Genomic DNA, 27365 nt, shown 5'->3' on the forward strand with positions numbered 1-27365 from the left:
ACGGCTCTTCCATTATGATTGAATACCATCCTCTCCCGGCTGTTTTGGCTCTTCCTTTCACCTTCATGATTTCAACTCACCCAGCCTCTCTTCATGCATGGTATTCGTACACTACACGTTAACTTCATTGACATCTCAAGAAAATGTAATGTGACATTGGCCCAAAATTCACCTCTAAGGCTACGATAACCTTTCTAGGAATGGATTTGTCAAGGTTTAAGAATGCGTTTATGAACATTTTTAACCATTCTTGGACAAAAAGCCTGGCTCAGAGTCTTTACTTTAATATAACCCTAAAATGGAGGTCAGTAAGGTATTTTTAGGAGGGGTCCAATATTTGTAGTTGGCTGTCTGCTTCCTGGGACTGGATTCTATACTTATGTGGACAAAGAATGATTGAAACACCTGAAATCACAGATCTGCAGGGTTGAGCAAAAACTTTTCAGTGTATGTTATCAAAAGCACATAGGATCATAAATGAATTCCTTAGTTATATTTTAAATTCATTTTAGACAATTAGAGCTGTCAAGCAACTTCAGATTAACTGATTCAAAAAATTGTAAACAATTGTGGCATGGCAATGTTAACAAATTTGCTATATGCACCCCTTAATTCTAACAGATATTTAGATGAGTCCTGATGAGTCCCTAACATTTTAACAAAGTTAAATATTTCAGATTTTATTTGTAGACTTTGGGACTTTAATCAGCTTTATTCAACTGAGATTTTACAATCCCTTCTTACTTTTATCTTACAAATATCAAACAGATATCTTACAAAGAATTATGATGGCCATGTATTTTTGATTGTTGTACAAGATTTAAACCAGAGTTCTGATTGACGATGACATTTCAGAAATGTCAGAAAGGTTAAGGAGGACTTTTGGTGGTGTCCTGTATTGTACTGTCTCTGGTAAAGACTTTATTTCACAGGGAGCTGTGTCAAGGTTCTTCATGGCAGGTGGGGAAAACAATAGCAAATTGCAAAGTCTATGGTTGTATTTGGGCCAAAAACTGCATGTTTATGTAAACCTGCTTAACTCTATGAATGTTAAACCTTAACCAAGGCTGAGCCTTGAAAACCGAGGGATCATTTTCCAAAGCTTTTGTGATTGTGACTTTTTGGCTACTGTAGCGCTTATGATCTTAGCTTATCTAAGCAATATTGAGAAGATTAACTTGCTACACTCCATGTGCGAGGTTCTGATCTTTATCAATGAATGGAAACTATTCCCATGTTTACAGTTGAAACCAGGATGTTTCTGTTATACGTATAAGGAAAAGTCAGTAAAGTCTATATACTCTAGTTTATGTCAAAATTTATCTCCACAATACCTGCACAATGCAAAGCATTCCAATTTATGAATACCAAATACCTTAATATCAAGATATGTATGAGATCATCAAGGCAGATAGATATGACATGACTTTCATTTTGCACTGCTAAGCACTATTGAATTTTGTTTAGATCTTTCATATTTCTCTCTCAAGTTAGATCAGATGTTTTGAGGATTTTTATTTTAATTTTTTTTTATCTTAATGCCTTTTCTATAATCACCTAATCCTTTAGATGTCACAAGACTGAATGAGAGACAGGGTACAGCCTTCACAGGTCACCAGGACATGACTAACAACCTTGCATATAGACATTCATACCGAAAGGCAATTTTGAGTGAAGAATTAATGTAAGATTGATGTTTTTGGAGGAAGAGAACCCACTTGAATAGAGAGAACATGCAAACTCCATGAAGGAAGCCTTTTGGCCAGGATTTCAACCCAGGATCTTCTTGGATGCAAGAGTGGATACAATCGCCACCATGCAGCCTGGGTTCCAAATGTTGGGAATAAAAATATTCCAATGCCATTCTTCTTCTTTCTGGTGTTTTCTTCAGGGGAGCCTCCATCTCATCTGGTCCTTTGCTTCTTCAGCTGTTGTATCATCATGTCGTCCTTCAGTATATGTCTATGAATCGTTTCCGGGGTGGTCTTCTCATCCTGCTCCATTTTCAATATCCAATTTTCCAATGTATCCACTATCTCTTCTCAGAATATGTCCATTCCATCTCAACCTCTTCGACTTTATCTCCAAACCACCCAACCTTAACTCTCTCTGATCAGCTCATTTCTAATCCTATTCACTCATGTTACTCCCAGTGTTTATCTCAGGATCTTCAAATCTGCTACCCAAAGTTATGCAGCTCTGCTTCCTGTCTGACGATTACATTGGCACAAAAAGGATCCTAATTTAACTAGATTTTTGTTGTTTTTTTGTTTTGTTTTTTTCTGTCTGTCATACTTTATGAATTCCAAGTTAAATTAAACTCATGTTGCTTACAATTGTTGGCAGAGCTGCTCACTAATGCTGACAGTAAGGAATATATCTCAGCTAAGCAGGTGGTGTTTTGTTTCATGTTAGTCACAAATTTGTGAAATACATGCTGAAAACCTAATGAACAATGACCTAATCCTTTTGCCCCCAAGGTATAACAGCTTTGATTTAGTTTCTGAACACTATTGTGTCAGAAATGGATACTTTGTATGTCGCCAAGCATTGAAACAGCACCTGTGGACTTGGGATGATAATCCTCTATTTCTTTATATTTGCAAAGCCGGTGAGAGTCCCTACTGGAAGGTAAAACAAAAACTTGTATGCAAGCTTTTAAATGAATGAGGTCTCATTCATTTACAGACCGTAGTCTTAAACAGCAAGACTATGGTTAAAGTCTAGTTTTAACTATGCTTGAGCTTGAGCTTGAGCTGTTTTATCCTAAAGACTATAGTAATCTATGTAAGATACTCTAGCAATCTTAGAGTATGCAAACTTCAGAATTTGACTAACAATAAAAATCATTCTCTGAAAAACTCTGATTATTCTGCTATTATGCAAATAGAACTACCTTTGGTAAAGCTAAATGACATTATAATCTGCCTGAAATAAAAATGGTTATTGTTTTTATTATTATTATTATTTTATCTAAATATCTGTTAACTGGCATCTTCTATTTATTTCAAACATGTATTTAGATATATATCTAAATAAACGTCAAGGAAGTACAGATTTTAAACTTAAATAGTTGCATTTAGGTGGAAAACTATGTTTGGTTAGGGAATCATGCTTTGTTTATTTCTGGTCAAGCCCCTGTTGTTAGAAATTTAATCTAATAACAAATTAAATTTCCCAAATGGCTGTGAGGAGGTGAAGCATTCAGAAAATAATAACAATCTATTAAAACCTTATTTGTCTGCGCTGTTAATTTATGGCTCTTGAAATGCATTTTTATCTAAGAGAAGAAAAACATCAATACAATCAATTCAAGGCTGCAATTTTTCCCCATCTCAGTGTATTAACTTGATAAGTTATTTCAAGGTAAGCTTCACTTACTGCCAACAACAAAACCTTTCATTTTATGCAGATTTCAGCTACTTCTGACTGTTGTAGTTTATTTTAGAGCCATGTGGGGGGGGAAAAAAAAGATTCCCAAATAAAGCATGTTTGTTTTTCCCAACGCAACTTGTAGAAATTAGAGTAGAGGACAACCAAAACAACTGCCGACATGCCCAGGTCTGGTTTTCCAATTGTCATCACAGGATCTCCCAACAGCCATCGCCATCTTCAATTACTCTTTGAAGAAGATGAATTAATGAGCTACAACAATATTTAATTTCTTTCTCTAAGGATTATTAAAGTATTTTTTAATTCGAATTTGTGGAAAGAACAAAAAAATATATATTTGCATTTTTAAGTGCAATAAAATCACTTAATTTTCAAGCAATAAATAAAAAAGTTCATTATAAAAATATTTCAATAATAGAAGTATTTAGTAGAATGCCTGAAACTTTTCACTACTGTATGTAGTTAGTTCTTTATTATCAACAATTAATAACATAATTAATAGAGCAATGTATTATTTTAATGGAATGCACCTCTTTTAATTCAACTGAAATTTGCATAAATGAGTTATATATGAATTCTACAAAGGAAAATAATGTCATGAAATGTTTATGGATGAAGTTTTGAAATATTCTACATGAATTTGTGCTGGAGTCCGCAAAGTGTTATTGCTCCAAATTTTTTCTTGAATCCTTCCCTTTTTCTAAGGTTATGAGGCCAAAATTACACCTATTTGTCAAACCAAAAACCTTTAAGAAGCAGATCACAACAGAGTTCAATGGTAAAATGGTAGACGAAAATGTATTTTAAAATTCAGAAAATTCATTCTCGATAGATTTTGTTTTCGTTTGTCCTGCGTATCTTGACCCAAGTAAGCAAAACACATACACATTTGCTTAGTCAGGAGCCAGGGCATTATCTGTTTGCAAGAGTCCAAGCAGAATACACAAGATAAATGATGAAATAAATGGTGTGTTAGAATATTGTTTCTTTGTATTGCTCTTTTCCCTTCCTTTCTAAGAGGGAGAACAAATGGTTATACAAAAAATAGCTTAAAATAACCAAAAGAGGTGTCTGTAAGTATCTGAGAACTTTTATTTAATACAACTCTGCCTCTGTTCAGAATCCACTGCAGGTTCCCGAACAGAAAACCCAGAATCATTCTTTACTGTCAAATATCTAATAGGCTCCATTCTGGTGTTGGTGAAAACTAAATATGTCAAATTTGTTCACTTCCTTCTTTGGCAGAAAAAAAACAGAGTGCAGCTTATAGCAATGTTCACTAACACAATGAGAAATAAAAGGGTACTACAGTCACAAACACAAAGCACAGCAGCTACAGGTAGACCTACAGCTTTTCTGGTTATTTCCTTTCTGGTCCAACAACATGTCTTTGCAGATAAAGACCAAAGACCTATATATTCTATAAACAGAGGTGTTATCGCTACAGCACAACAGCCTTGATGGAAACTCCTGTTACAAAGCTCTACAGTCTTGACAGAGATGGCAATAATTATGTCAGAGTTGTTTATGTACTTGAGCTGGAGGCATCTTTTGTAGATCTTTCTGGACTTGAAATCCGTGCTTCAGTTCAGGATGTGTAAACAAAATCTATTTTACTTCTGCTCCAGTATTGTGGGGAAATAAAGCTCCTTATTGAGCCAACTAAAGAGAGTGGGAAACTTCATCTTTTCCAGGGCAGTTAAAGCACTGAGAAGAGTGCAGACACAAAGTTCACTGGTTTTCTTCAGATATGTCCCTTTTCATTTAAAAAAAACAAAAATTTTTACAGATATATATTTAATCACATGGTACATTATCACACATATCTGTGTTATATGTAGCATTGTTATACAGCTGGGTTAGTCCATGAAATTGTATTTTAATTTCATTTCAGCTTGCTTAAACACAATGTACAAATGTACACACTGGTGCCTGGCTGCAGAAGGTTGCCCACATATGTGGAGGCAGACTGTTTTGACACAGAAATTAAGAAAAAAAAACTGTGCCACTGTTCATGTTTAGAAGAAGGAATAATAGCCCATGTCAGTTTTCTTCTGTTTCTTCCATCTGCTTAAAGGGTCCTCAGCGAGTTTCCCTGCAGCGTTTAATGTCCGTAGAGGCAATGGAGGAGCAACAACAGAATGCTGAAGGCAGCCTGAAGCATTTGGTTGAGAGGTGGGGCCAAATTTGGGAGACTATTGGAGGGAAGAGTGTCATGGCCCACCAGTAGTTCATTTCCCAGAGCCTGAAACGGAGAAAAATGTAAATATGGTATAATGCTGAAGAGGACAAATGATACAAAATTCATATTTTGCATGTTTTTGTACTTCCGTTTGGGTCTTCGCTACTTCTAAAAACAGCCCAAGTGCTGTTTTTAGAAGCCAATTTTTGGAAAAAAGTGAGGTTTCAAAAACCTCTGGAATGTAACGTCACAAATCAGCAGGTACAGAAGCCCTTGGGAAGCCCAGCCGGTTACCTAGAAACCCCAGCAAAGCTCAACCCGTCACCTAGCAACCTAAGCAGAGCTCCACGACATTCGGTCAGCTGGTTTTACTGCACAGTACAATGGCTGTTGGAAAAGACAAGTGTGCTTTTGTTGATTTACCATCCAGAAGCCATTAATTTATACACGTTGTTCTTTTTCTGTATTGAAACAGAGTTGTACAACTACCTAATATGTTTTGCTTAATACTTTATTAGATAATTATATAAAGGTTCCATGAGCTCATAAGATTATAAAGAGTAAATAAACGAGATATTCATTGAGTAATTTTGCGTCAGCTTTTTTTTTTTTTTCTAAAATCCCACTTTTTCTTTCAACAAACATTTTTAGTACTGTGTAATGCAACCAAAAAAACTCACACCAGTGATGCTAAAGTTGCCGTCTGCTCCTGAGTCTTCAGTCATTCTAAAGTAAAGCATCATGTCCGAGTTTTTAATGAGTATAGACTGCATTTGACCAAGTGAAAATACAAACACTGAACAAAGTTAAAAAATATAATTTAAGCAAGATTTTTTAAGAGGTAGTCAAAGATTTAAGATTTATGACTTTTTTTCATTTGACAGAATTTAATTTTGAGGATTTTCTTAGATTTTTTTTTGGCAAGCATAGAAGCATAAAATACAGTTCATAGACTTGTCTGACCTGGAAATTAATATTTAAATGTAGAATATTTCAAAGCAAATGCAGATTATTTTATTACTTAAGTAAATCCAAGAAACATGGCTTTAAGCCATGCAACAGTGACTCTTGAGGATATTCAGAGATTAAACGTATGCTTTGTTCAACAGATAACTTAGCAGCAATAATTCATTGTGCATATTTTTGCTGTAACAGCCAGTATGAAAACAAATTCATGTAAATGCACTACATGCAATGCATTTGTTGAAATAGATTTATGCTTTGTCTAGACCCGTGAGCTCTAGATCAAAATCTAGAATTACTTTTCATTAATTCTAGATTTTGGTCATGACATAGTGAAGAGCTGCTGCGGTGAATGTGACAGAAAGCGTGTGCACACCTGTGTAGGTATTATAGGTTCCAGAATGTTCCCCATAGTTTCAGTGGTTTGTGGTTGGTAAGTGCTGCTCTGTCTGTCTCCTCCACTGTGGCTCGGTGTGCTGAGAGGAGTCTGCTGCTCTGATTCTCTTCCAAACATTTTCAAAGCATTTTCTGAAACAGAATATAATAAAACATCAGAGTTAATACATTGATTGCCTTATTTACTCTTCCCCTAAAAGTTTAATTCAATAATTTCACCTCCAAATTTTTCTGATTTTAATTGCCAAAACTTCTAGTTGCCAAAATAATTTTGGACAGGGTCAGCAGCAAAGAAAAACAGTAAGTACTCAGTCTTAAAGTGTATAGACTGCATCTGCATCTTCGCATTGATCTCATTAAGTGTTAAACCACTGGGACTGGCGAAATAATGCTGAGATCCCTCTTTCTCTCTCTTTTCCAGGCAGGGGGCCCGGGAAGAGAGTTGCCAAAGATTTACCATCGCAACGCAAGCAAGGAAAAAAAGACTCACATAGGTCAGAAAGAAGGACATTAATTATTTACACTTTAGGGAATAGGTCATGAGAGGTTGAAAACTAAAGCAACTAAGATGGAAAATTGAGGAGATTCAGCAGAAGAACAGAAAATGCCACTAATTTACAAAAAAAAAACTTTAAAAGTTCAATAATTAAATTCAAATTCACCTTTTTTGCTAACTATGACATCCTTTGAAAATAGTTTTTCAATTGTGATAGCTAATAAAATTCTAATTAAAAGTGTTATTGTCTGTCAAATGAATGTTTGTTTGATCTTATGACATTATGTGTTATTCACAAATTCATTTTAGGCCTTTTCTGATCAGTCTTTTCCTCCATGCTCTACAAGATTGTTAGTTACAGCTCAAGAACAAGTGAAAGGTCACAACAAAGAATATCACGATCCACTCCACCTCAGTAGGTAGCTATATAGCCGAAACCACAATACACTGTAAGAAGGAATACTGAACTGCTTGGTACAAAGCAACAAAAAAAAAAGAAAAAGACAAGACAAGTCTATTGGAGCTCACATCGCAGTCAAACATTTTCTTCTTCTGTCTTGCAACCATATCATTTTCAATTAGAAATGCAAACTCTGGATTGTTTTCTAGACTAAAAATAGTAAAATAGTTGTTGTTTCTTCACAGTGAAGAGAGATATTTATATCTTTCATCACAACTGTACGCTGATGGGTTCCCCTTTAGTTAATGTTTCCTAGTTACCTGCACTTGAATGAATAATGGCTGCATCACCTGATGATAAAATGAGGAAGGTAGTCAGATTACTTCAGTGACATAACAACGGTTCCGTCCTTCATGTGGACGTTGTATAGTTAAATCATAGGAGCACACATATAAGATGACCTTGATTACAGGACGCTGTTAGTCATCATGATTTTTTTTTATTTTTTTTTATAGCACATCAACTATCTGAGACTCCCAAAGGTTAACTGAGCTAATGGAAAAGGTATGGCTTAAATTGCAATATAAAGATTAAAAGCAGCCCGCAAAGTTATAATACAAGGCCATATTACATTTGTTCCTTTCAAACATGTAAAATGAGACCCCCTGTTTTGAACCTATTTCAATCATACGTATCTATTAAAGTTCTGCAGCTAAGCAGAAACAGATACATATGGAATGGACAAAATGTTGTTTTTACACTGAATGCCTTTCATTTGTGGCTCAGTTTGGAAATGAATTGCATCTCATTAGAGCACAAAATTCTTCAGCAATAAAACTTTTAACTGCACATTTATATTGATGGTACTGACACACACCACCTTCCTAAAGACTGATGTGGACAGAGTGTTCCCCAATTCCTGTACCTTCGAGGCACCAGCCAGGAAATAATCTGAATTTTAAAAAATGTGCCAGTGCTAAACAGCAATCAACAGTATAAAGTGAAATGACCAGCCATTTCCAGCCTGCAGTTTAGCAAAAATAGAAACCAGGGCTTAATCAGACAAGATGTCTTTGACTTAATAAATGAGGGTAAAATAATGGCCCATTTGTTACTGTAATCATAAGTATTCAAATCAAGAGCAACACCAGCTTTTTCCAGTTTTCAGACAGACAAAAGATAACAAACTAACTCAATGACTAAACTGAAAAAGAGTTGAAATCACCAGGGATACTCCTGTACTTTTTTTTTTTCAAATAAAAAAGTAAAATCAGTACACTTGGTTGGAAAAAATATGTAGTGACCTCACATTTGCAGGGCCACTTACTTGTAATTCATAGGATCCGACTCTGTGAACTCTCGGGTAGCATTATCAAGGTAAGCAGATAAGGGGGATACTAATAGCGAGGACAAACTGGGCATGTAAATGGAAAACAGAGAGCAAGCGCACGCTGATAATGCTCCTAAACCCACAAAATGCCTGATTTAAATATATCTCGTTTTGCTTCTGTTGAAGCCTGCTGGGAAACATCTGTCTAGCAGAATCCAAACAACTTCGTCCTATCACTTTTTGCAGCCACAAAGCGCTCTTTGATTTTCACATCAAGTCTATTTGAATCCTTCCTGTTTCAGCTTATCGGTATGATTCACTCTGATTAGTGATTGTGATTTTCCTGTTTCCTTCAAAAAACGAATTTGCTCTGCAGTGCCGATTATGCATTTAAAATAATATCAGACAAAAACAATCCCAATGAGCTGTATGTTAGCTTTTGTCTCTGTGTAGCTGCTTATCATACATAATAATATGTCCAGAAGCTATACAGCATAAACAAATTAAATGCTTCATGCAGCTTTAAGTTATTTCTTTGTAAAATTTGATTAGGATAAAAACAGCAGGTATTCCGTGTCAATAATAGATTGGATTCCATTTTGCTTTCAAACCTGCCTTAATTCTGTGTGATATAGATTGACTGACGAGTTGGAAACGTTTCTCAGAGATTTTGAGTCATGACGTGATAGCAGCACACAGCTACTGCAGAGTTGTAGCTGTACATCATTGACACAAATCTGCTGTTCCACCACATCACAAAGGTGTTCATTTGGATTAAGACTGGGCGACTGTGGAAACCACTGGAGCACAGTCAATTCATTGTCATGCTACAGAAATCAGTTTGAGCTTTGTGACATGGTGCATCATCCTGCCAGAAGATGAGCAGACAGTCATTACGAAGAAATGGAAGGTCAGCAACAACCCTAAGATTGCCGATGGTCCTCACTTGGCGCTAAGTGCAGCACACTTGTCCACTAAGTCACCCACATCAGTACACCTTAACCAACAGCCTGAAGCCATGTTCTCAGACCAGAACATGGCAGGATAGGTTCATGATTTCATGCTGCTTATACTAAATTCTGACCCTACGAGCTGAATGTTACAGCTTTCATCTTGGCAGTGTTTTTGTTGTCTTTCATAGTCAACTTTCGGTGAATCTGTTTGAATTGTAGCTTCAGTTTGCTGTTTCTGTCTGCCCATTCTCATATGAACAGTGGCAACAAAATATGACAAATTTGTTCAGATATCTCCTGCTTATTGGAAACTTTCTCCTGACCATGCTCTGAACAGCCAAGACATGGATAAATCTTTCAGCTACTTCAAGTTTCTGGAATACTCTGACCAGAACATGTCAAACTCACAATCATCATGCCATTAAAATAATCTCATTTCTTCCCCTGTCTTGATGCTCAGTTTGACTGAGGTCTTCCCCATGCCTTGATGCCTTGAATGCATTAAGTTGCTGCAAAGTGATTGATCTGAAACAGTAAGTGTTTAGTCTGGAATCACAACTTTGGACAGTTGAATTACAGAATTAAATATTTATTTTTACGATAAAGAAACATAAATACACTAGTGCAATAAGCATTAGTTTGTGTTGCAGTCAGTAAGAGATTTCTCTGAAAGAGAAGTTCAGAAACAATGAGAATCAAACTGTCAAAGCATTTTTTTTTTTCACAGATCCAGACCGATTCAATGAACTAAAGCTGCAGAGCATGTCTAATGTTGGCTTGTAAAGTTGTTCATCACTTTGTCCTTGAATTTGAATGATCTTTTTTCTACACCGTATAACTGTAGAAGATGCTGTGACTAACTAATGCCCTGATTGCCTGTAAAAACAATTAGTTGCTTAAAATATCTGGTTTGAATGATTTAGCTGAATAATGATATTTAATCAATGTTATGCAATATGTGAGTTAAGTGATAAACTTTATGTGTACAATACAGTCTTATGTTCTGTTTGTGCCATACAAAAGAATGGCACAAATTCTTCAATTAATGTGATTCTTTCCCATGATGTACATGTCAGTTTCTTCTTAGTTGGTGTGCAAAAAAGAATTAGAATTAAATTATTTCACATTTCTGAATAATAAAATTTAGATTTTGGCTAATTTAGCAGTTATTGTTGAAGGGCTAATTATGCAATGATCAGCAGCAGATGTCCAACAGGGTTGGAATAATAGTGTCTCTGTAATATTCTTTGTGGAAAAATGTCTGATTAACTCTGCACCAGCCACAAAAAGCTGGGTAAGTCATTCAATATGACTGCAGAGAGCTTACAATGGAGTTCCAGTGAAGCAAAGTTTGTGAGGAGAGCTTCAACTTCAGATTCAAGGCCTTCTGAGTGTGGAAAAACTCAAGCTTGTCAAATGTTTTATACTCATAAAGTTGTAGTTAAGAAACCTGCTGCATATTTAAATCAGTTCAGGGCTGTTTTACAACATTTTTCATCTTTCATCACTTTCATCACTTCACTTTCATCGACAAGGTGAAGTGCCATTCACTTTGTCGACTTTTGTGTCTAACTAGTTAAAGCCAAAGGGGTTTAACCACAGGGGCCCGAGGCCAGAAAATAAACGACAGGAGTCAGAACAAAACAGAAATAAAACAAGTGCTAAATTTCTACAATTCATAACAGAACTAAGCTGTTTAAGATTGAATGAAAATACTAAAAAAAATAAAAAAAATAAAAAAACAGGGATACATGACTAAAAGCAAATGGCTATAACGGGTCAGACATTAGGTCCACAATTCTGTATTCTAATGGTCTGATGAAATAATATAATATTACCGTAAATGTTATGTTTTCATTACTTGTAAGTGGAAAATAATCATAATTAATAGAAATAAAGGTTTCCAAACATCTATGTGTGTATAATTAATGCATTTTCCAGAAATATATAGGCTTTTCTGTAATATTCTAATCTATTGAATGGATCTGTAGTCTCATTTCTCACCAAAATAGAGACTTAAGTAGAATCTTAAAATGTTTTCACACCCCAATAATGTTTTTTTTTTTTTTTGTTTGTTTGTTTTTTTCCAATTTTATCATGTTACAAATACACATAACTACATTTATTATGACAGACAATACAAAGTAGCAGGCAAAAAGATCAAAATCTGAAAAGGCTGCCATGCATATGTACACAGCCCTCCAGAGTCAGTTCTTTGTACAGCCACTTTTTGCTGTGATCGCAGCTGCAAGGTATGTCTTACTTTCTACTGACTTTGAACATCTCCAGATGGAAATCTTTGCCTATGTTTCATTGTAAAATACCTCAGGCTCAGTCAAATCAGAAGGAAAACATCTGGGAGAATAATTTTAACCGAATTTAGGTCTGGACACTGTCAGAGTGTAGCCTTACTTTTTGTAAGACTTTCACATAAAGTCCCTATAAACCCACTGCAATTTTATGGTTGCGATGAAGAATGAAAAGGCTTCCAAAGAACTCTAGATAGATGCTAAAAGTGTTCAGTTGCTATGGACTCACGGAGACAGCTGTTGTCTGTGAAAAATCCCAGGAAGCGATCGCATTCATCCCTCGTGCTTCCACTGGGTGAGCAGGAGCACCATGGAGCCACGTTGGACGTGGAGTTGTCAACATAGTTGGGAGTTATGGTGCTTCCTGCAGACAGACAGCACCAGAGTTCGATTAGTATTAAATATTCATTATTCTCAGAATTGTTACACTGCATTCATACTGCTTTTTTTTTTTTTTTTTTTCTAAACATTAATGGACACTGCATTTCCTGTTCTGTTGTGAGGAGATAATACCATTGTAATATTAGAAGTCTGAGAGTGTCTGCACTGGTTTAACACTATAATTCTACCTTTTTAAGTCTTGGTTGTGTTTTTTATCAGCATTGTGGAGGTGGGTTTCCAATTGCTTTAGTACATACAAGGCAGAATTGAAAATGCCAAGTGAGTGTTTCTGCTCAGGGGCACTATTTAAAGTTATTGGAATGCATTAGGTCATTTCTAGTGTGGAAAATGAGGCAGTCGTTCTTTTCCTTTCACAGAGTCTTATAAAACAGATTACACCTTACATTATATAAAAGGCCTTTCAACATATATATTTTTATCTAGAGAGATGCTCACGGTGAACTTTTGTTTTGTTTTAGGTTTTTTTAATCAAGTCTCCCGCTCACTCCTAATGTGTTTTGTGTACATTAATTCCCCTTCAAGCAAGCTTCTGCTCATTCCTATCTGTTAGCCTCTTTCCATCTCTCACACAACATATGGTGCACACCTCCGTTCATACATCACCATTTTCTCCTGCAGCATTTCTTATATCGCTTCGTTTTGCACATGTTTTCCTTCTCTGAGTAACATCTGAAATGTCTGCCCACCTATAAGCCCTGTGTAGGCGAGGAGACACGCTCCATAGTTCCCCTCCTTGCAGCCACTGGCAGATGTTTTCGAGGGTTCGCAGTCAAACCGAAACTGTGCCAGACGAGACCTGCAAAAGCACAACATGGGCACAAGTTAGCAGGAACATGACAGAAACTTGTAAAGTCCGTACAGAATCTTTCCAGATTTTTTTTTTCTTGTAATGAATTATGTCGCTCTATCTTTAATTAACATGACATGAAAGATATATTGTTTGCAATGCTAAAGAGACTGAAACTACTGAACTGTAGACAGAAAGTGATAGAAAGAATAATATATTTCATCCCCCAGACCTGGGATCATTAGTAAAGCCCTGTGAGTGTAATGGGGCTGAGGAAAAATAATGGCCATGCACAGGAGATAGCAATGAGCAATAACTCTGATCCATCTGTTTCTCTGTCTGAACTAAATATTTAACAGGTTATTCCAACAGCCTTTCTCCGGGGTGGTTAATGCAATGGCGGCAGAAAGCTTTAAGGTAAAATAGTCATTCATTCTGCTGATTGAATTGCTCTTTATTCAGTTACCACTTACTGAAAACAGCTGGGAATTGCAATTCTATCACAGCCTAGAATGTATGCAAAACAATAAAATGCTCCAATTTTCCTCTGCTCTAACCTGCAAACATAGTCTGCATCACACATCTTCTTCTGTATAATGCAATTAGGCTTTTCCCCACTTTCATAGGAACAGCTGGGCACAATGGTCTGTCTCCGACGCTCCGCGCACGCTGTGTCCGTGCAGGGGCAGAAGAGAAGCTCGTGCGTGTAGTCGGCAGGAACCCGGTCAAAAAACCTGCGTAGGGCCTTGTTGCATTTAGGCCGGTTGCACAAGCCAGATTTGGCAGTAGGTTTGATGCAAGCGGAGACGTATTCAGTGCGCAGCTTCTGGCACAAGTCGTCCACGTTGCAAGCCTTGGCTGCATCCAGGCACCGATTCACAGTTGTCATGCCAACGTCCGAGTCTGTGGATGAAAGCAAGCTCAAAGTCAAGAAGTCAGCGGAAAAGTAATAGCAATATATCAAGAAAGTTTTGTGTTTATGTAAATAAGTACGACCTGTGGCAGCTACTCAAATTATTCATCATTTGTGCTGAGATATTTTCCTTGAATTAAATATATTCATCCGAACTTTCATTAACAAAAGAAAAACCACAGCCATCCAAGACTCTTGCAGATGGTGCTGAGACATACATGGGAGCACAATAAAATTATTTCAAAACGTTTCCCACCTTTGTTGTGAAATTTATTCTGCACAATGAATATACAGGATAAAAATAAGACAAGTATTGACACCCTTAACAAAACATAAACTAACACTGAAGGTAACTCAGAAGCACTTTCTCATTTATTTTCAGCAAGAGTTCCAAAAGAAATCTTGCTAAATTGCCGTCTTCCTTCAGTGCTTTGTCTGGGATTTTTCCCATTGAGTTTGATTTAATAAAAACTCAAGTTTACCATGCTTGTCCCCGTAAAAACTCCAGAGATTTTTTTTTTTTTAATGAAAACTCATATTTCATAGGAATTAATTGCTCCAGAAAGCTTGAAAAGGAACTTTTATTAAATTAAATCAAGAAGACAATGTGATGCAGACAAAACTGTTTTGCTGGATGAAAATTTTGTGTGAAACCATCAAAGTTATGTCTCAAATGGTAAAATCGCAGAGCATCTAAAATGTTCATATCAAACTTGACTTCAGTGTGAGGAATTTATTATCACACAAATAGTTGAGAAGGGCTCTGTATAAAAACTGGGCTGGATCTTCATAGCATCCATTTTTAGGGCTGTTTGAGGGTGGGAATAAGAACTGGCAGAGAATCCTTTTTCTTTGAGGATCCCAGACATTATTGTAAATGAAAATAAATGCATACTTATCTGTCTGCAATCTTTGTCTCTACCAGAAATGGAATGTCCAATATTCTCTATTTTTGTTTTGGTTTCATTAATATGTTGTGTGATTATATTGTTTAGAAAGCCCTAGGCTACAAAGGAAACAAAATATTTAAAATACTGCATGATTCAAAGTTTGTTGGTTATACCAAATTCCCCATTAGCATGCTGTAACACACAAAGATTATTATGGTTTTTTTCGAGTCTAGAATATAAAGGAGCTTTGTATCCAAAAATACTCACAATCCAAACAAATAACTTTGATTTTGGAAGCTATACAAATATTTACACATTTTCTTACATGACTGCAAGAGATCTTTGTTTGTCTTAGGCATGTTCCCAGGGAAGTCAGTGGATTATGTGCCTTATTCCCACAACAAAATGTCTTTGAAGGATGAAATGCCATAAACAACAGGGGGAAAGGTAATAAGAGGAAGCTAGCTAACCTGCTGTAATAGAAGCCAAGCGGACATAATCATAATCCCTCTGCACTGTCTCGTAGGGATAACTCTCCACAAGGTTGAGTCCTGAAAGAATAACAGATGGAATAATTAATGATCAGAGGACGAAGCAAAAATGTAGAAAATAAATATGTTTATATTTAGTCACTGAAATATCCCAAAGGATGAATTCATAAATTAATCATTAAACTTGGTCAGTCACTGTGTCTTTGATTTATTAAAACATTCTTTCTAAAAACAAAAAAACAAACAAAAAAAATACAGACCATGAATGATGGACTGATGAAGACTCCAGTAGATGCTGAGGCAGTTCTTTTCCTTCTTCATCCCTCGTTTGCACTGGCAGCCGCGTAATGGGCTGGACAGGAGGGCGGACACTGCGTTGGCACACTGGCTTCTGGCGCCGGGGCCCAGCTTCATGCTGCCGTTGCCGGCCACACACTGCCGCAGAGTACGTAGGCGCGGACTACAAGTCTCATCACTGGAGCACGAGTCTCCAGCCACCAAACAGTCAGTTCCAGCCAGTAAAACATCTATCAGAGCTGTTAGAGAGGAAAAGAAATCATCACAGAGAGCAAATGGATTAGGATATTTAAGGTCCGAAGTAAAACGATAAGATTAAACTTAGGGAGACGAAAACAGAAAAAGTGAAAAGCTTTTTAAAGGATCAAATATGATCCATTTCTATGGAGATGCTGAACATTTTGTTAAATACGCCAACAGTTTACTGTGAAAATGAGCAAATTCGGCAGTGATTATGCCACTGCTCTCATACAACATGCTGAACATTTAATGTGTGCTGCTCAACTTTAAAAGCTGGAATATATCAGAGTTTTTAAACTTGGTGGAGCACTGAATCACCAGATCCTATTGGCTTTAGGTCAACTTGTTCAGAGTGAAAAAAGAAAAAAAAAATCCTGCAGTACTGTGGGATGATTGATTTTTATACAAGAACAGTACATTATATATTCTTCACAAATGTCTTACAAAATTGCTGGTTTTACCCACCATTTTTCATGCAATTTCAAAAAACTTTAACATTGGCAAAGATATTAAATGAAAATTGTGGCAAAACTTGAGTATACTATTCTCTTTGATTTAATTGCATTAGTAATTTATCCATAATTATTCTGAAAAAATTCCCATTTAGCTTTTTTAAGGACTAAACTTACAAACAAAATGAATGGATTTATAATATCTTTGAAATGATCCAAAGTATATGAGAAATAATAATTCTTGTATCATTCATTTATTTTACTTTAGGGTATGTTTGGGCAGCTATAGTCTTGTACTAATCAAATAAGAGAGATGAATAATGGCTTTGAACAACAGTTCAAAGAGAGACACATACATTTCTTTGTCAGTCTTTAAAGGTCTTTAAAGTTTAAAGACCTTCTCCACTAATCTCTCTTTAATGAGCTGTACTATTGATTCCTGAAAACGTCATCAGTTTATTTATTTGTTTGTTTAATTTTAGGCATGTCTTAATGGTATCCTGGTTATCATTTTGGTCCTGATCAAGGCATTTTATAAATGACTCAGGTATCAGGAGACTGACTCTCTCTCCTGATACCTGTTCATGTACAGTCTCCTAAGCTGGATTTGGGATAATGTGGCTCCCTGTGTTGAAAGACTCTTTTGTGCATGCAAACAAAATTGATAGTTAGAAACACATCAACTTCAAGGTGTTACATGCCTTGTTTACATGGAAGTTGACTAAGAAACAGTAACTTAAACGTGGGATCATTTCTGGAAAAAACTTCACCTATACAAAACAATAACCCCATAATATCTTGGTACGTATGCCTGTATGAGGCAATGCAATGCAGACTGAAAAATACCAAATTCAAAGATGACATGGTGCATTTATTTTCAGCTTTCTGCTGTTTGACTTTTCAAACTCCTTTTCAAAAGGATATCAGCATTTACATAAAAATCCAAGCATGTATGCACTGCAGCATACATACAAAACAACAAAACAATGTTTTGGGGCTCCCAAAACCTTGCAGCCCCTGTGTTCCTGCATCTCTATGCCATTTCTAAAATCTGGTTCAGCCATCTGTGAATTTACATCAGCTGCACCCCTAGCAACCAATGATTTCTACCTTTCTTTTTTTCTTTTAAGATAGTACCAGGAAAATGTAACCATAATATACGAACATGACCTAAAACAGAGGAAATGAATTTAAAGTGTCAAGTTCAAATATTTAATACGAAAGACAAAAGTAACTAAACCGAGTTTGAAATAAAATTTGCCATTTTTGTTTACAGAAAAACATTGCTTACTATTTAGCAGCTCATTAATGGTAAATACATACGTATTTACGACTTTACTATATGCCTCCTTTAAATTTGTTATATTAATAATTCAGATATCTGGTCTGTTCCTTTCAGTCAGCATAGCTCAACAGAGAGACAATTAGCCACCACTACTTTAAAGGTTATCATTAATACATTGAGTAAAATACTTTCATTAAATATTTATCATCTCCAAAATCTATATAGATCCTCCAAACTGATATTATGTTTTTTTTTTACTAATAAACTTAAGTAATAGAAGAAAAAAAGTATCAGAATAACTCAAAAACATGCAAAAAACATACAAAAATTGCAATAATATTAAAACAATAAACACACAAACAAACTACTTCTTGCTAAGAAGAAGTTCTGACAGTAAATATTGTGCACAACAAGGTAAAATTTGATTCCTATTACTTCACAGTAAAATAATTAATCTTTGAATAATTTTTAAAAAGTTTGATCTAAGCTGCGTCTTGCATGACACAGGTCAACGAAAAACTTTAATTAAGTTAAATATATTTGAATAATAGTGCCACTTATTTAATTTTTTTTCAGTACCATTGAACATCCTGTGCATTTATAACTTTGTTATCAGGATCAGTCGGTTGCTGTAAGACATAGCAATGTATGACACAATAGCTTGCCACACCTCCATCATTCATGTGCCAACAAGTTGCCAACTACTAACAAGATCACTGCATCGCTGAAACTTTTGCAAAACATACAGATTAGATTTAAACCTCCTGAATGCAACTGTTATCAATCTTTTGTGCCCTTCTGTTGTTCTGCAGTTTTAAAAGGTATCTTAAACTACTTTTTTTGTCATAATACCAGCACACACACACAAACACACACACCCACCCTCTTCTGATGAGTGATGAATACCTGTGGGTGATGTGTTTATCATCCTGCTACATATACCTGAGATTGTTGCCTTCATCATGAAGGTTTCCTTATATACATGCAGAATACCCTTATATATTTTTTCCCTCATGATTAATCGTGAGTTATTTAGTTCAAAGAGCTAGAAAGAAATTTTCACTACTAAAGTTATTTTCCCTCTGAAATTGGAACCTCTTTTTATTTTGCATTACATTTTTACCATTCCAAAACTTCTGAATTTTCTTGCATCAAGTTTCGTTTATTGTTAAGGTTGATGGGCAGACATTTCTCATGACTAAGAATATGAGAAGGTGTTTAAATGTTTGTAAAACTTGGGGAATTCTTGCTTTGACTTTGTTTTGTTTTAATCTATTTTGAGTAGTTTTGGTTCTGTCACTTATTTGCCCTGAGTCTCAGCTTTCCACACTTGTCTCCATTATTTCTTGAAGTTCCACAGTCAAAAAAAGTCATATTCCACTTATTCAAATAAGACATTAATTAACTGTACTGTTAATTATTAACCAGAAAGGCACAAATTAAGCTGACTTTATTTATTGTTATTATGAATAAAACGTTCAACTCTCCAATACGCAGATCCTGAGTGAAGATTACTGTCGCTGGAGAAATGCAGCTTTGTGCATTACCCACACTCCTGCAATTCTAAAAATAATTCTCATAACATATTCCCAGGCATTATCTGCCTAAAGCTGAGCAAATATTGAAATTGCATTTTATATTTTTGTTTACTTGAGATATTATATTTTTGCTTACCATAAGCATAAAGATTTCTGCTTCACACAAATCTCCCCCAAGATTACACTGTGGTTATTTCCATAGAGACATTCCTCTACTTACATTGCCTTGGATACAAATTCACCTCCTTTGCATATGTTCACATTTTGTCAAGCTACAACTCCAACTATCAAGTATCTGTATTTTATGTGATAGACCTACACAGAGTAGCCCTTAATTGGGAGGTCGTAGCACAAGATAACATACTTTTTTAACGTTTTTTACAAATAAAAATCCAAAAGTATAGCATATATTTGTACTCAGCTCCATTTGCCATGATACCCCTAAATAAAATCAGTGAAACTTAGGAAATAAACTCCTGTGCAGAGGATACTAAATGTAGAAGGAAACCAACGCTGCACACTATCCTGCACCCACCGTCTGCCCAACAATGCATGGAGGTGGCAGCATCATACTGTGCTGCCACCTCAGTCATACTGTGTTGTTGCTCTTCAGTAAGGACGTAGAAGCTGGTCAGAGTTGAATTTGGATGGATGGAGTTAAATTTCAACCTCTGAACAAAACTCAGTTGAGTCTGCAAAGCACTTTTGACTGACAGAAGGACTCACTTTGCAGCACTAAGATTTAGATTATAGCATATACATGTGTTAAATTGGCCAAGACTTAATTTAATAGAGAACCTTCTAGAGCCTGATGTGTTTTGCAGAATGGACAAACAGTTCAGTCTCTGAATGTGAAGCAATACACCCCAAAACATTTTCAGATTTGTCATCAATAAAAGGATGAATACAATGGGGGAGGGACTGTTGGCATACAATACTCTGCAGATTTGAATTACCAAAAAATGCTAAAACTATGTATAATTTTCCTTAGACTTTATTTTCATGCACTACCTATCACGTAAGTCTGAATTAAATACATTTGTAGTTTATGGGTGTAATGGGAGGAACACATGAATGGACCTTTACCAAAACCACAGGGGTGTTTTGAGTCAGTGGTAACACAGGTTAGTTTAGCAAATCCAATCCTGACAGGGAAGGAACCTATGCAAATTCGAAGGCCAGACGGTCAGATGAAAATCCATGACTGAAATCAAAGATCCTTCTTGTCTGGCTATATGTGTGTCACTTTGTGCTGCCCGGCCAGATGCTGCTATCAGCACCCTACATCATGAATGCAAATGAGTTGCTTGATTTGACATTTCCAATGAGATCGTCTCAATCTACCAGTGGGCTTAGCCTATTAACTGTGTCAGTAATCACTGTGTTCTAAGGTTCAGTAAGTCCTCAGCCTACCTGCCACATAAATCACTGCAAGATTAGCTGATCAGTTACCTCCATGCACCAACTTAATGATCCACTTCACCACAGATACTGTCGAATGACTCCTAATGAAGTCAGCTGGAATAGTACCTTCATGCACTCTTTGCCCACACAGATGTTAAATTGTGGATGAAAATTGGGTTTATTGTTTCACGTGGTATTTTTCTTTTTGTGCACTTAAGATTTGTTAGTTAATGGGGATAAATGGATCAAAGCAGACAGACACATATTAAACTGGCTATAGCTCCTTAGTTCAAGGTCTTATGGATACAAAATAAGTTATTGCATCACCTTGTAGGTAAACAGTTTCCCACATCAGGAATGTTTCACTGATTTATACTCTTAAGTCGTTGTAATAAAGCTCACAAATACCATGATTTATTGCAAAATAAATACTTTATTTCATATTAGATACACATTTAAAGACAATTTTATTAAACTACATATATATGTCATTTAAGTGTGTGTGGGGAAAGTTTTTCCCGATGATGAAATCTACTTAAATGTAATGCAGTTTGACAAGTTAGTTGAGAGATAACATGTTGAATGTGTTTAATCCACAGTGTTTGAGATAAGTGGATGTGTTTATTTGAAAATATTGCAAGGTATTAACATATCTCACTTAAATCATATAAGTGTCAGTAATTTTTCATCTGGTAAATGCAGATCTGTAGAAGAAAGCAACTATTTATTTATTTCAAAATTAGTTTGAGGTTGCCTCTAGACTGACAACAGACAAAAATGCAGCATGTTGTTGAAAATATTTAACAAATAATTAGGGTAAATGTTTCCATCTAAAATACTTTTATGATGTGTTTATGGTGAAGAAATAAAGACTGCAGTGTAGTCAGCCTTAATAGTCTGCAGAGCTCTGAAACTAGATTCTACATCTGCTACTATGATCCAACACTAAAAGCATGTCAGAGGCAAAAAGATGTACATGTGTTGTCCATTACATGATGGAGGAATGGATGAAACACAATCTGTTTGTTTGAAATAATTAAGTTATTAAAGTTTTGTTGTTTAACCAACTCCTTGTTCCTCATTAAAAAGACTTGGAAAACTTAGCAAACAACTGTATCTGTTACATTTTCCTGTTTGTTCCTAACTCCTCACCTGATTTCATACAAAATAATTGCATAATTTTTGATGCAAATATTACTACAAACTACAATGAAAGATTTTCAGCATTTTAAATATTTTTGAATACAGTTCAATGTGATATACCAACACAGATTAGCTCTTTACTGGTAGTGGAATTGAAATAATGCGGTGGTGAAGTTTCTTTGTGTGCGTGTCATGTGAAGGCATGTGAAGTTCATGAGGTATGATTAACTACAAGGTACTGTATGTAGAAGCATTTTGCTTTTAAGATGCATAATTCCTAATAACCAAAATGTAGCTTCGTTTGCAAAGACATATTGCTCCTGTTCTCTGTGTAGGACAATATTGTGTTTTTCTACAGCATAAATAAGCAGCTTTACAGATCAAAGTAAAGCAGATTGGGCTTGGAGAAATGAGACAATGAAATCTAGATCTGGCAACGTCAGCTGTACTCTTTCAACAAGCATCAAACAAATAGACGACACAGAGATCCTCTCCAATTTAACTTCAAGGTGTTTGAAAAGAAAAGCATTTGCACTTTCAGCAGAATATAAGGTAACACAGCTTTTAAAAATAAGTTCATTTTAATTTCTCCTCAACAGTATCTTATACAGAGGTACAATGTTCTCTGTAACACAAACAAATGAATTATTTAAACCAAGCCTCTGACAAAGCCAGCTGTCAAATTGTAAATTGAAATATACAAATATTACGAGCTCTAATGTAGACTGAGGTTTAATCCTGATATATTTTACCTCACCACTCCCCGACATACTTCATGTGTGCAAAGAGGAGAAAATAAAATATTAAAACAAACTATTTAGAGCAGGGACAGGATGTCAGAGGAATGACCAGTAGAGCTAATGAAGTAAATGAGATTCAGCGTTAGCAACCTGAGGGGTTTAATGTCATATTGTATCCTGACGAAGACTGACTGGTGTAAATGGATGATTAAAGAAGTCAGCTAACACTCTGGGCTGTCCAAGATGATGTGTCAAATACTGTCTTACTCCGACTGCTTCAATCCAAGCTGAGATTTCTACTTTTCTTTATGTTTTCATTGATTAGCGAAAATTTAAACTTGAGCTTTGTTAGCCATCAGACATTTGTGACTATTTATTTGTACATTTGGATCAACAATTGTATTTCAAAACAGCAGCAAATATGACAAAATAGAAGACAGTGGCACAACAGCTTTAGTTCATAAAGAAAGAAGCTCCCACTTAAATTCTACAATTCAACTTCACTTCATTACTTGTTATATTTGTTTAACTGTTTTATTAGTCATCAACATTCTCATTCTTTTATTGATCTTCAGCAATAAATATGCATTATTTTATACTTCATGTGATTGTTTCTTACTAATGCTTTAGAAAAAGTGTTTTTATTGCTAAGCTATTAGACTCGCTTGTCTTTGATCACCATTGAGATTGGTTGAGCAAGAATTACATTAAAAGTCATTTGAAGAGCCTGAAAATCATTACAAATGATAGTAGTGGCATCACTGTTTTCACGACGAAATCAGAGCATTCTTCCAGTCATTTATGATTAAACTCAACATTTAACACAAAAACCTGGTTTTCATGTTATAAATGTAAAATATCTTATTAGGTTTGTCTATATTTTTTACTAAAAAGATATATCCCATGACTAAAATCTCAACCAGTAAACAAATAAAAATCCTGTTTCCGATTTTGGTAGGAGTGCTTAATTAAATGTTTCTCAAAGTTTGCTACAGACTCTTTATATTTTCTGTCTTTTAAGTATTTTTCATACGTACTTGTTAATCTATTTTGGCCTCACTTTCTCCTAATAACACTGATGAAGTTACACCAAGCACCTTGTAATTAAACTGTGAATAAGCTGAGCTGTGATGTACTTTCAGCCCAGTATCGTCACAGTTATGTCGTATCCAGTTCCCAGCAGTTTGTTCAGAACCGCAGTGCATGCGCCCCATGTTGGAGACAGTGACAGATGTGCAGTAAATCTCTTAAAATGCCTTCATTTTTCTAAGATGCTACAGGTCTCCAAGATGGCATCAAATCCTAGATAGTAACAACGCTGATAACCATCTCAATTTTCACCCAAGACCAGTTTTTCAGAAATATGTGGCTATTTAACAGAGGTGTTCACTCAGAGGAGCTGCAGACAGAAAAGAAGACATTTTAACTTACTGAATCACTATCACTTATCTAAAAATGGCCTTTAAACAGGATTATCTGAGTTAAGCACAGAGTATCTGCTGGGAATTCAGCTTTCCTGAGTTGAGCACTTCAGAGCTCTGAGGAATAAACAAGGCAAATCTTGATAAAAAAAAAAAAACTCATGTAAAGAAGTTGGTTTTACATAAAAACAATTAAGGGCATAGTAACCTTTTAAACTGCTTTGTACTTTTTAAGTAAAACAATTTTACAACACTGAGCCCATATTTCGCCTTGAGGTCTAGTCCAGTCTTTGAGAGCCACTCTCCTGCAACATTTATTTAAAATGAATAAATGGCTCATTAACAGGCCTCTGCAGAACTGGACGACATGCTGAAAAGAGAATTCAGCTACTAATTCAGGGAAGTAGATTGCATTTTGGCATTTATGGATTTTGTCCCAAAAAATGAAATAAATCTTCACAACTATGAGAATTACATTGTGTAATCCAGATGTCAGTGGAAAGCCAAGATATGTGAGTTTTGTGATCTTTGAGTTTTGCTTTGTTTCGGTATTTCAACAGGTGTTTATTTTTTGCTCCATTGTTTCCTATGTGCTCTTTCTGCTACTTCTCCAATATCCTCAGTTCAGCTTCAGATACTTGCTTTCCCTCGCAGCTGCACCCTTTTTATAATAAATCACCAGCTCCTTGTTCAATAATAAACTCAGCCATTTTAATATTGCCGCTGATAACTTTTTGAAGTAAAGCTTCTTCTTCTATCTGCCTCCTCCCTGCATTTCATGGGCGTGAGATTTTTTTACTGAGGTGTCAATTTAAAGAAATATATAACTGATAAAGAGAATTTCTTCCTATAAAAATATTGAACTGAGGATGAAAACTATCTTTGAACTGCAGCATACCAGCATTGTAAATGTAGAAATTAGTAAAGAAATATCTGATGACAAATTGCAAATTCAGAAGCTAAAAAGGGAACCTGATTAATATTACAGATGTTTTAGCAAAGGTTTTGTTCAAGTGGAACTGCAAAAAGTATTTAAAAAAAACATAATGTAAATTTCCCTAAAAGTGAAGACTCCAGCAACATTTAAAGTTATAGGAAACAACTTTATTGAAAGCGTTTCAGCTTGTGGCCTTCAAGTTGTGTCAGAAATGGTTTGAATTTATGTAAATTACCCAAAGGATCTTGGTTTTTGTCTGCTGTATGAACGTTTCCCCATTTTCGTGCTTAATTATCCTTTGAGTTGCTTTAAATGTAGTCAAAGGCTTTTGTATTGACAAAGATGTTTACATTGTTTAATCTGCACTTTCTGACAACTGTTCTTTGCAGCATGGACATGTTTCATGCTGCGCTCTTTCTCCCTTCTCACATTATTCAACCGTAGATCAAAAATTCGCTAACTCAGATCCAGACTGCAAAAACAAAGAAACATGCAAATTGATCCACAAACTCAAAAAGCTGCTGTGCGAACGGAAAAGAATCAAAAACAAAAGATTATATCTGAATGAGCCAAAGACCGTGGTTGGTATTCATGACTTGTTCTGCTGCTTCAGGTGAGGATCTGTGCCACTTCGATCCAAAGATCCAATGCTGTAAAACAGATTGATAGTTGTGACGGTACCTTAGCATTATAGTTTGTTTGGCCTCTTTGAGGAATGACTTGACTATTAACAGCTTGTTTACTTTAGTCTTTAGAAAACCAGAGAGTGGTTTAATCTCTAAAAGATTAAACCACTTTTAGCAGTGAAGAGTTTGCTTCAGGCAAAGTTAGACCTAAAACATTTATTTTATAAAAACTCTACAGCAATGTAAGGTACGAGTTATGTCAGTGTAAGTCATATTAAATCATATCATTGAAGCGACGTCACTGCTACATAGGAAATATGCTACTAATAAACTGTTGCAGAAAGATTATGCCAGCTGATCAAATCTAATCACAGTGATTTTCTCCTGCCGAAGAGTTTCCCATGTTTTACGGACTTCCATGTTTTAATTTGTTCTGACTGAGAAGGACTGGGGCGGTGTGGTGGCTTGCGAAAGTATTTATACCAGTTTAATTTAGTTTACATCGTATCATGGTACAACAATAATGTTACAGGCATTGTAGTTCATAATTGTAAAATGAGTGGAAAATTATTCAGTATATTGTTAAGTTGTGTGTGTTTTTTACAATTGAAGAGCTGAAAAATGTGGTGTGCATTTGTATTCAATCCCCCTGAATCTAAAATTTGTGGAGCCTTTTAATGCAGTGGACATGCATGTTTATTGAGCCACATCTCTAGCAGCTGCACACACCTGGAGACCATTTTTTGTTCTCATATTAGTTCAAACTCAGTCAGATTATATTGAAATAGTCGGGAAAGAGGAATTTTCCTGCCTTGTTGCCTATCCTCAATTGGTTTTAGGTCTGGACTTTGACTGGTCCATTAGCAACACATGAACATGTCTTGATCTGAACCATTCTATTGTTGCTCTGGCTGTAGGTCTCTGGTTATTGTTTTGCTGGAAAGTAAACCTTTCACAACTTCTTGCAGATTTTAATCCAATGTTACCCTGTAGTAGGCCCCACCAAATTCATCATCAATACTGGCCAGGATTATATGCAATGTTAGTTTCTGACCATTTGTAGCATGTAGAGAATACAGTGAGATGCTGTCTCCTCCATAACTTGTAGCAAATATTAAGTATTACTTCTTTCAACATTTTTTAATAAAGGGGATTGAGGGACACATTTCAGATTTTATATTCTTACCTTTACCTGCCCCTTTGTGTTTGTTAGAAAATCTAAAAGAAAAAATCTAAAAAAAAGATATATATATATATATATATATATATATATATATATATATATATATATATATATATATATATATATATATATAGTCAGAACCAGTAGAATAAGGGAATCATGGCATTTCAATATGCAACCATGTTTAGATGAGG

General features: G+C 35.5%; 1 protein-coding gene across 1 annotated transcript in view; it reads right to left on the reverse strand.

Moving 5' to 3' along the window:
• Positions 1-4465: 4465 nt before the first annotated feature.
• The window catches only part of gfra4b (GDNF family receptor alpha 4b), a 46964-nt gene continuing 24064 nt past the window's right edge, over positions 4466-27365 (reverse strand). Inside the window, exons 2-8 of the mRNA XM_015000323.2 lie at positions 16166-16441; positions 15885-15965; positions 14169-14514; positions 13511-13620; positions 12652-12786; positions 6915-7066; positions 4466-5638 (exon numbers count right to left, since the gene is read on the reverse strand). Of these exons, the coding sequence (XP_014855809.1) occupies positions 5498-5638; positions 6915-7066; positions 12652-12786; positions 13511-13620; positions 14169-14514; positions 15885-15965; positions 16166-16441 (1241 nt within the window). The 3' untranslated portion in view covers positions 4466-5497. The remainder of the gene's footprint in view (positions 5639-6914; positions 7067-12651; positions 12787-13510; positions 13621-14168; positions 14515-15884; positions 15966-16165; positions 16442-27365) is intronic.

This window comes from Poecilia mexicana, unplaced genomic scaffold (assembly GCF_051168715.1).
Source record: "Poecilia mexicana isolate PSO_F unplaced genomic scaffold, ASM5116871v1 scaffold_10, whole genome shotgun sequence".
Classification (NCBI taxonomy): Eukaryota; Metazoa; Chordata; class Actinopteri; order Cyprinodontiformes; family Poeciliidae; genus Poecilia; species Poecilia mexicana.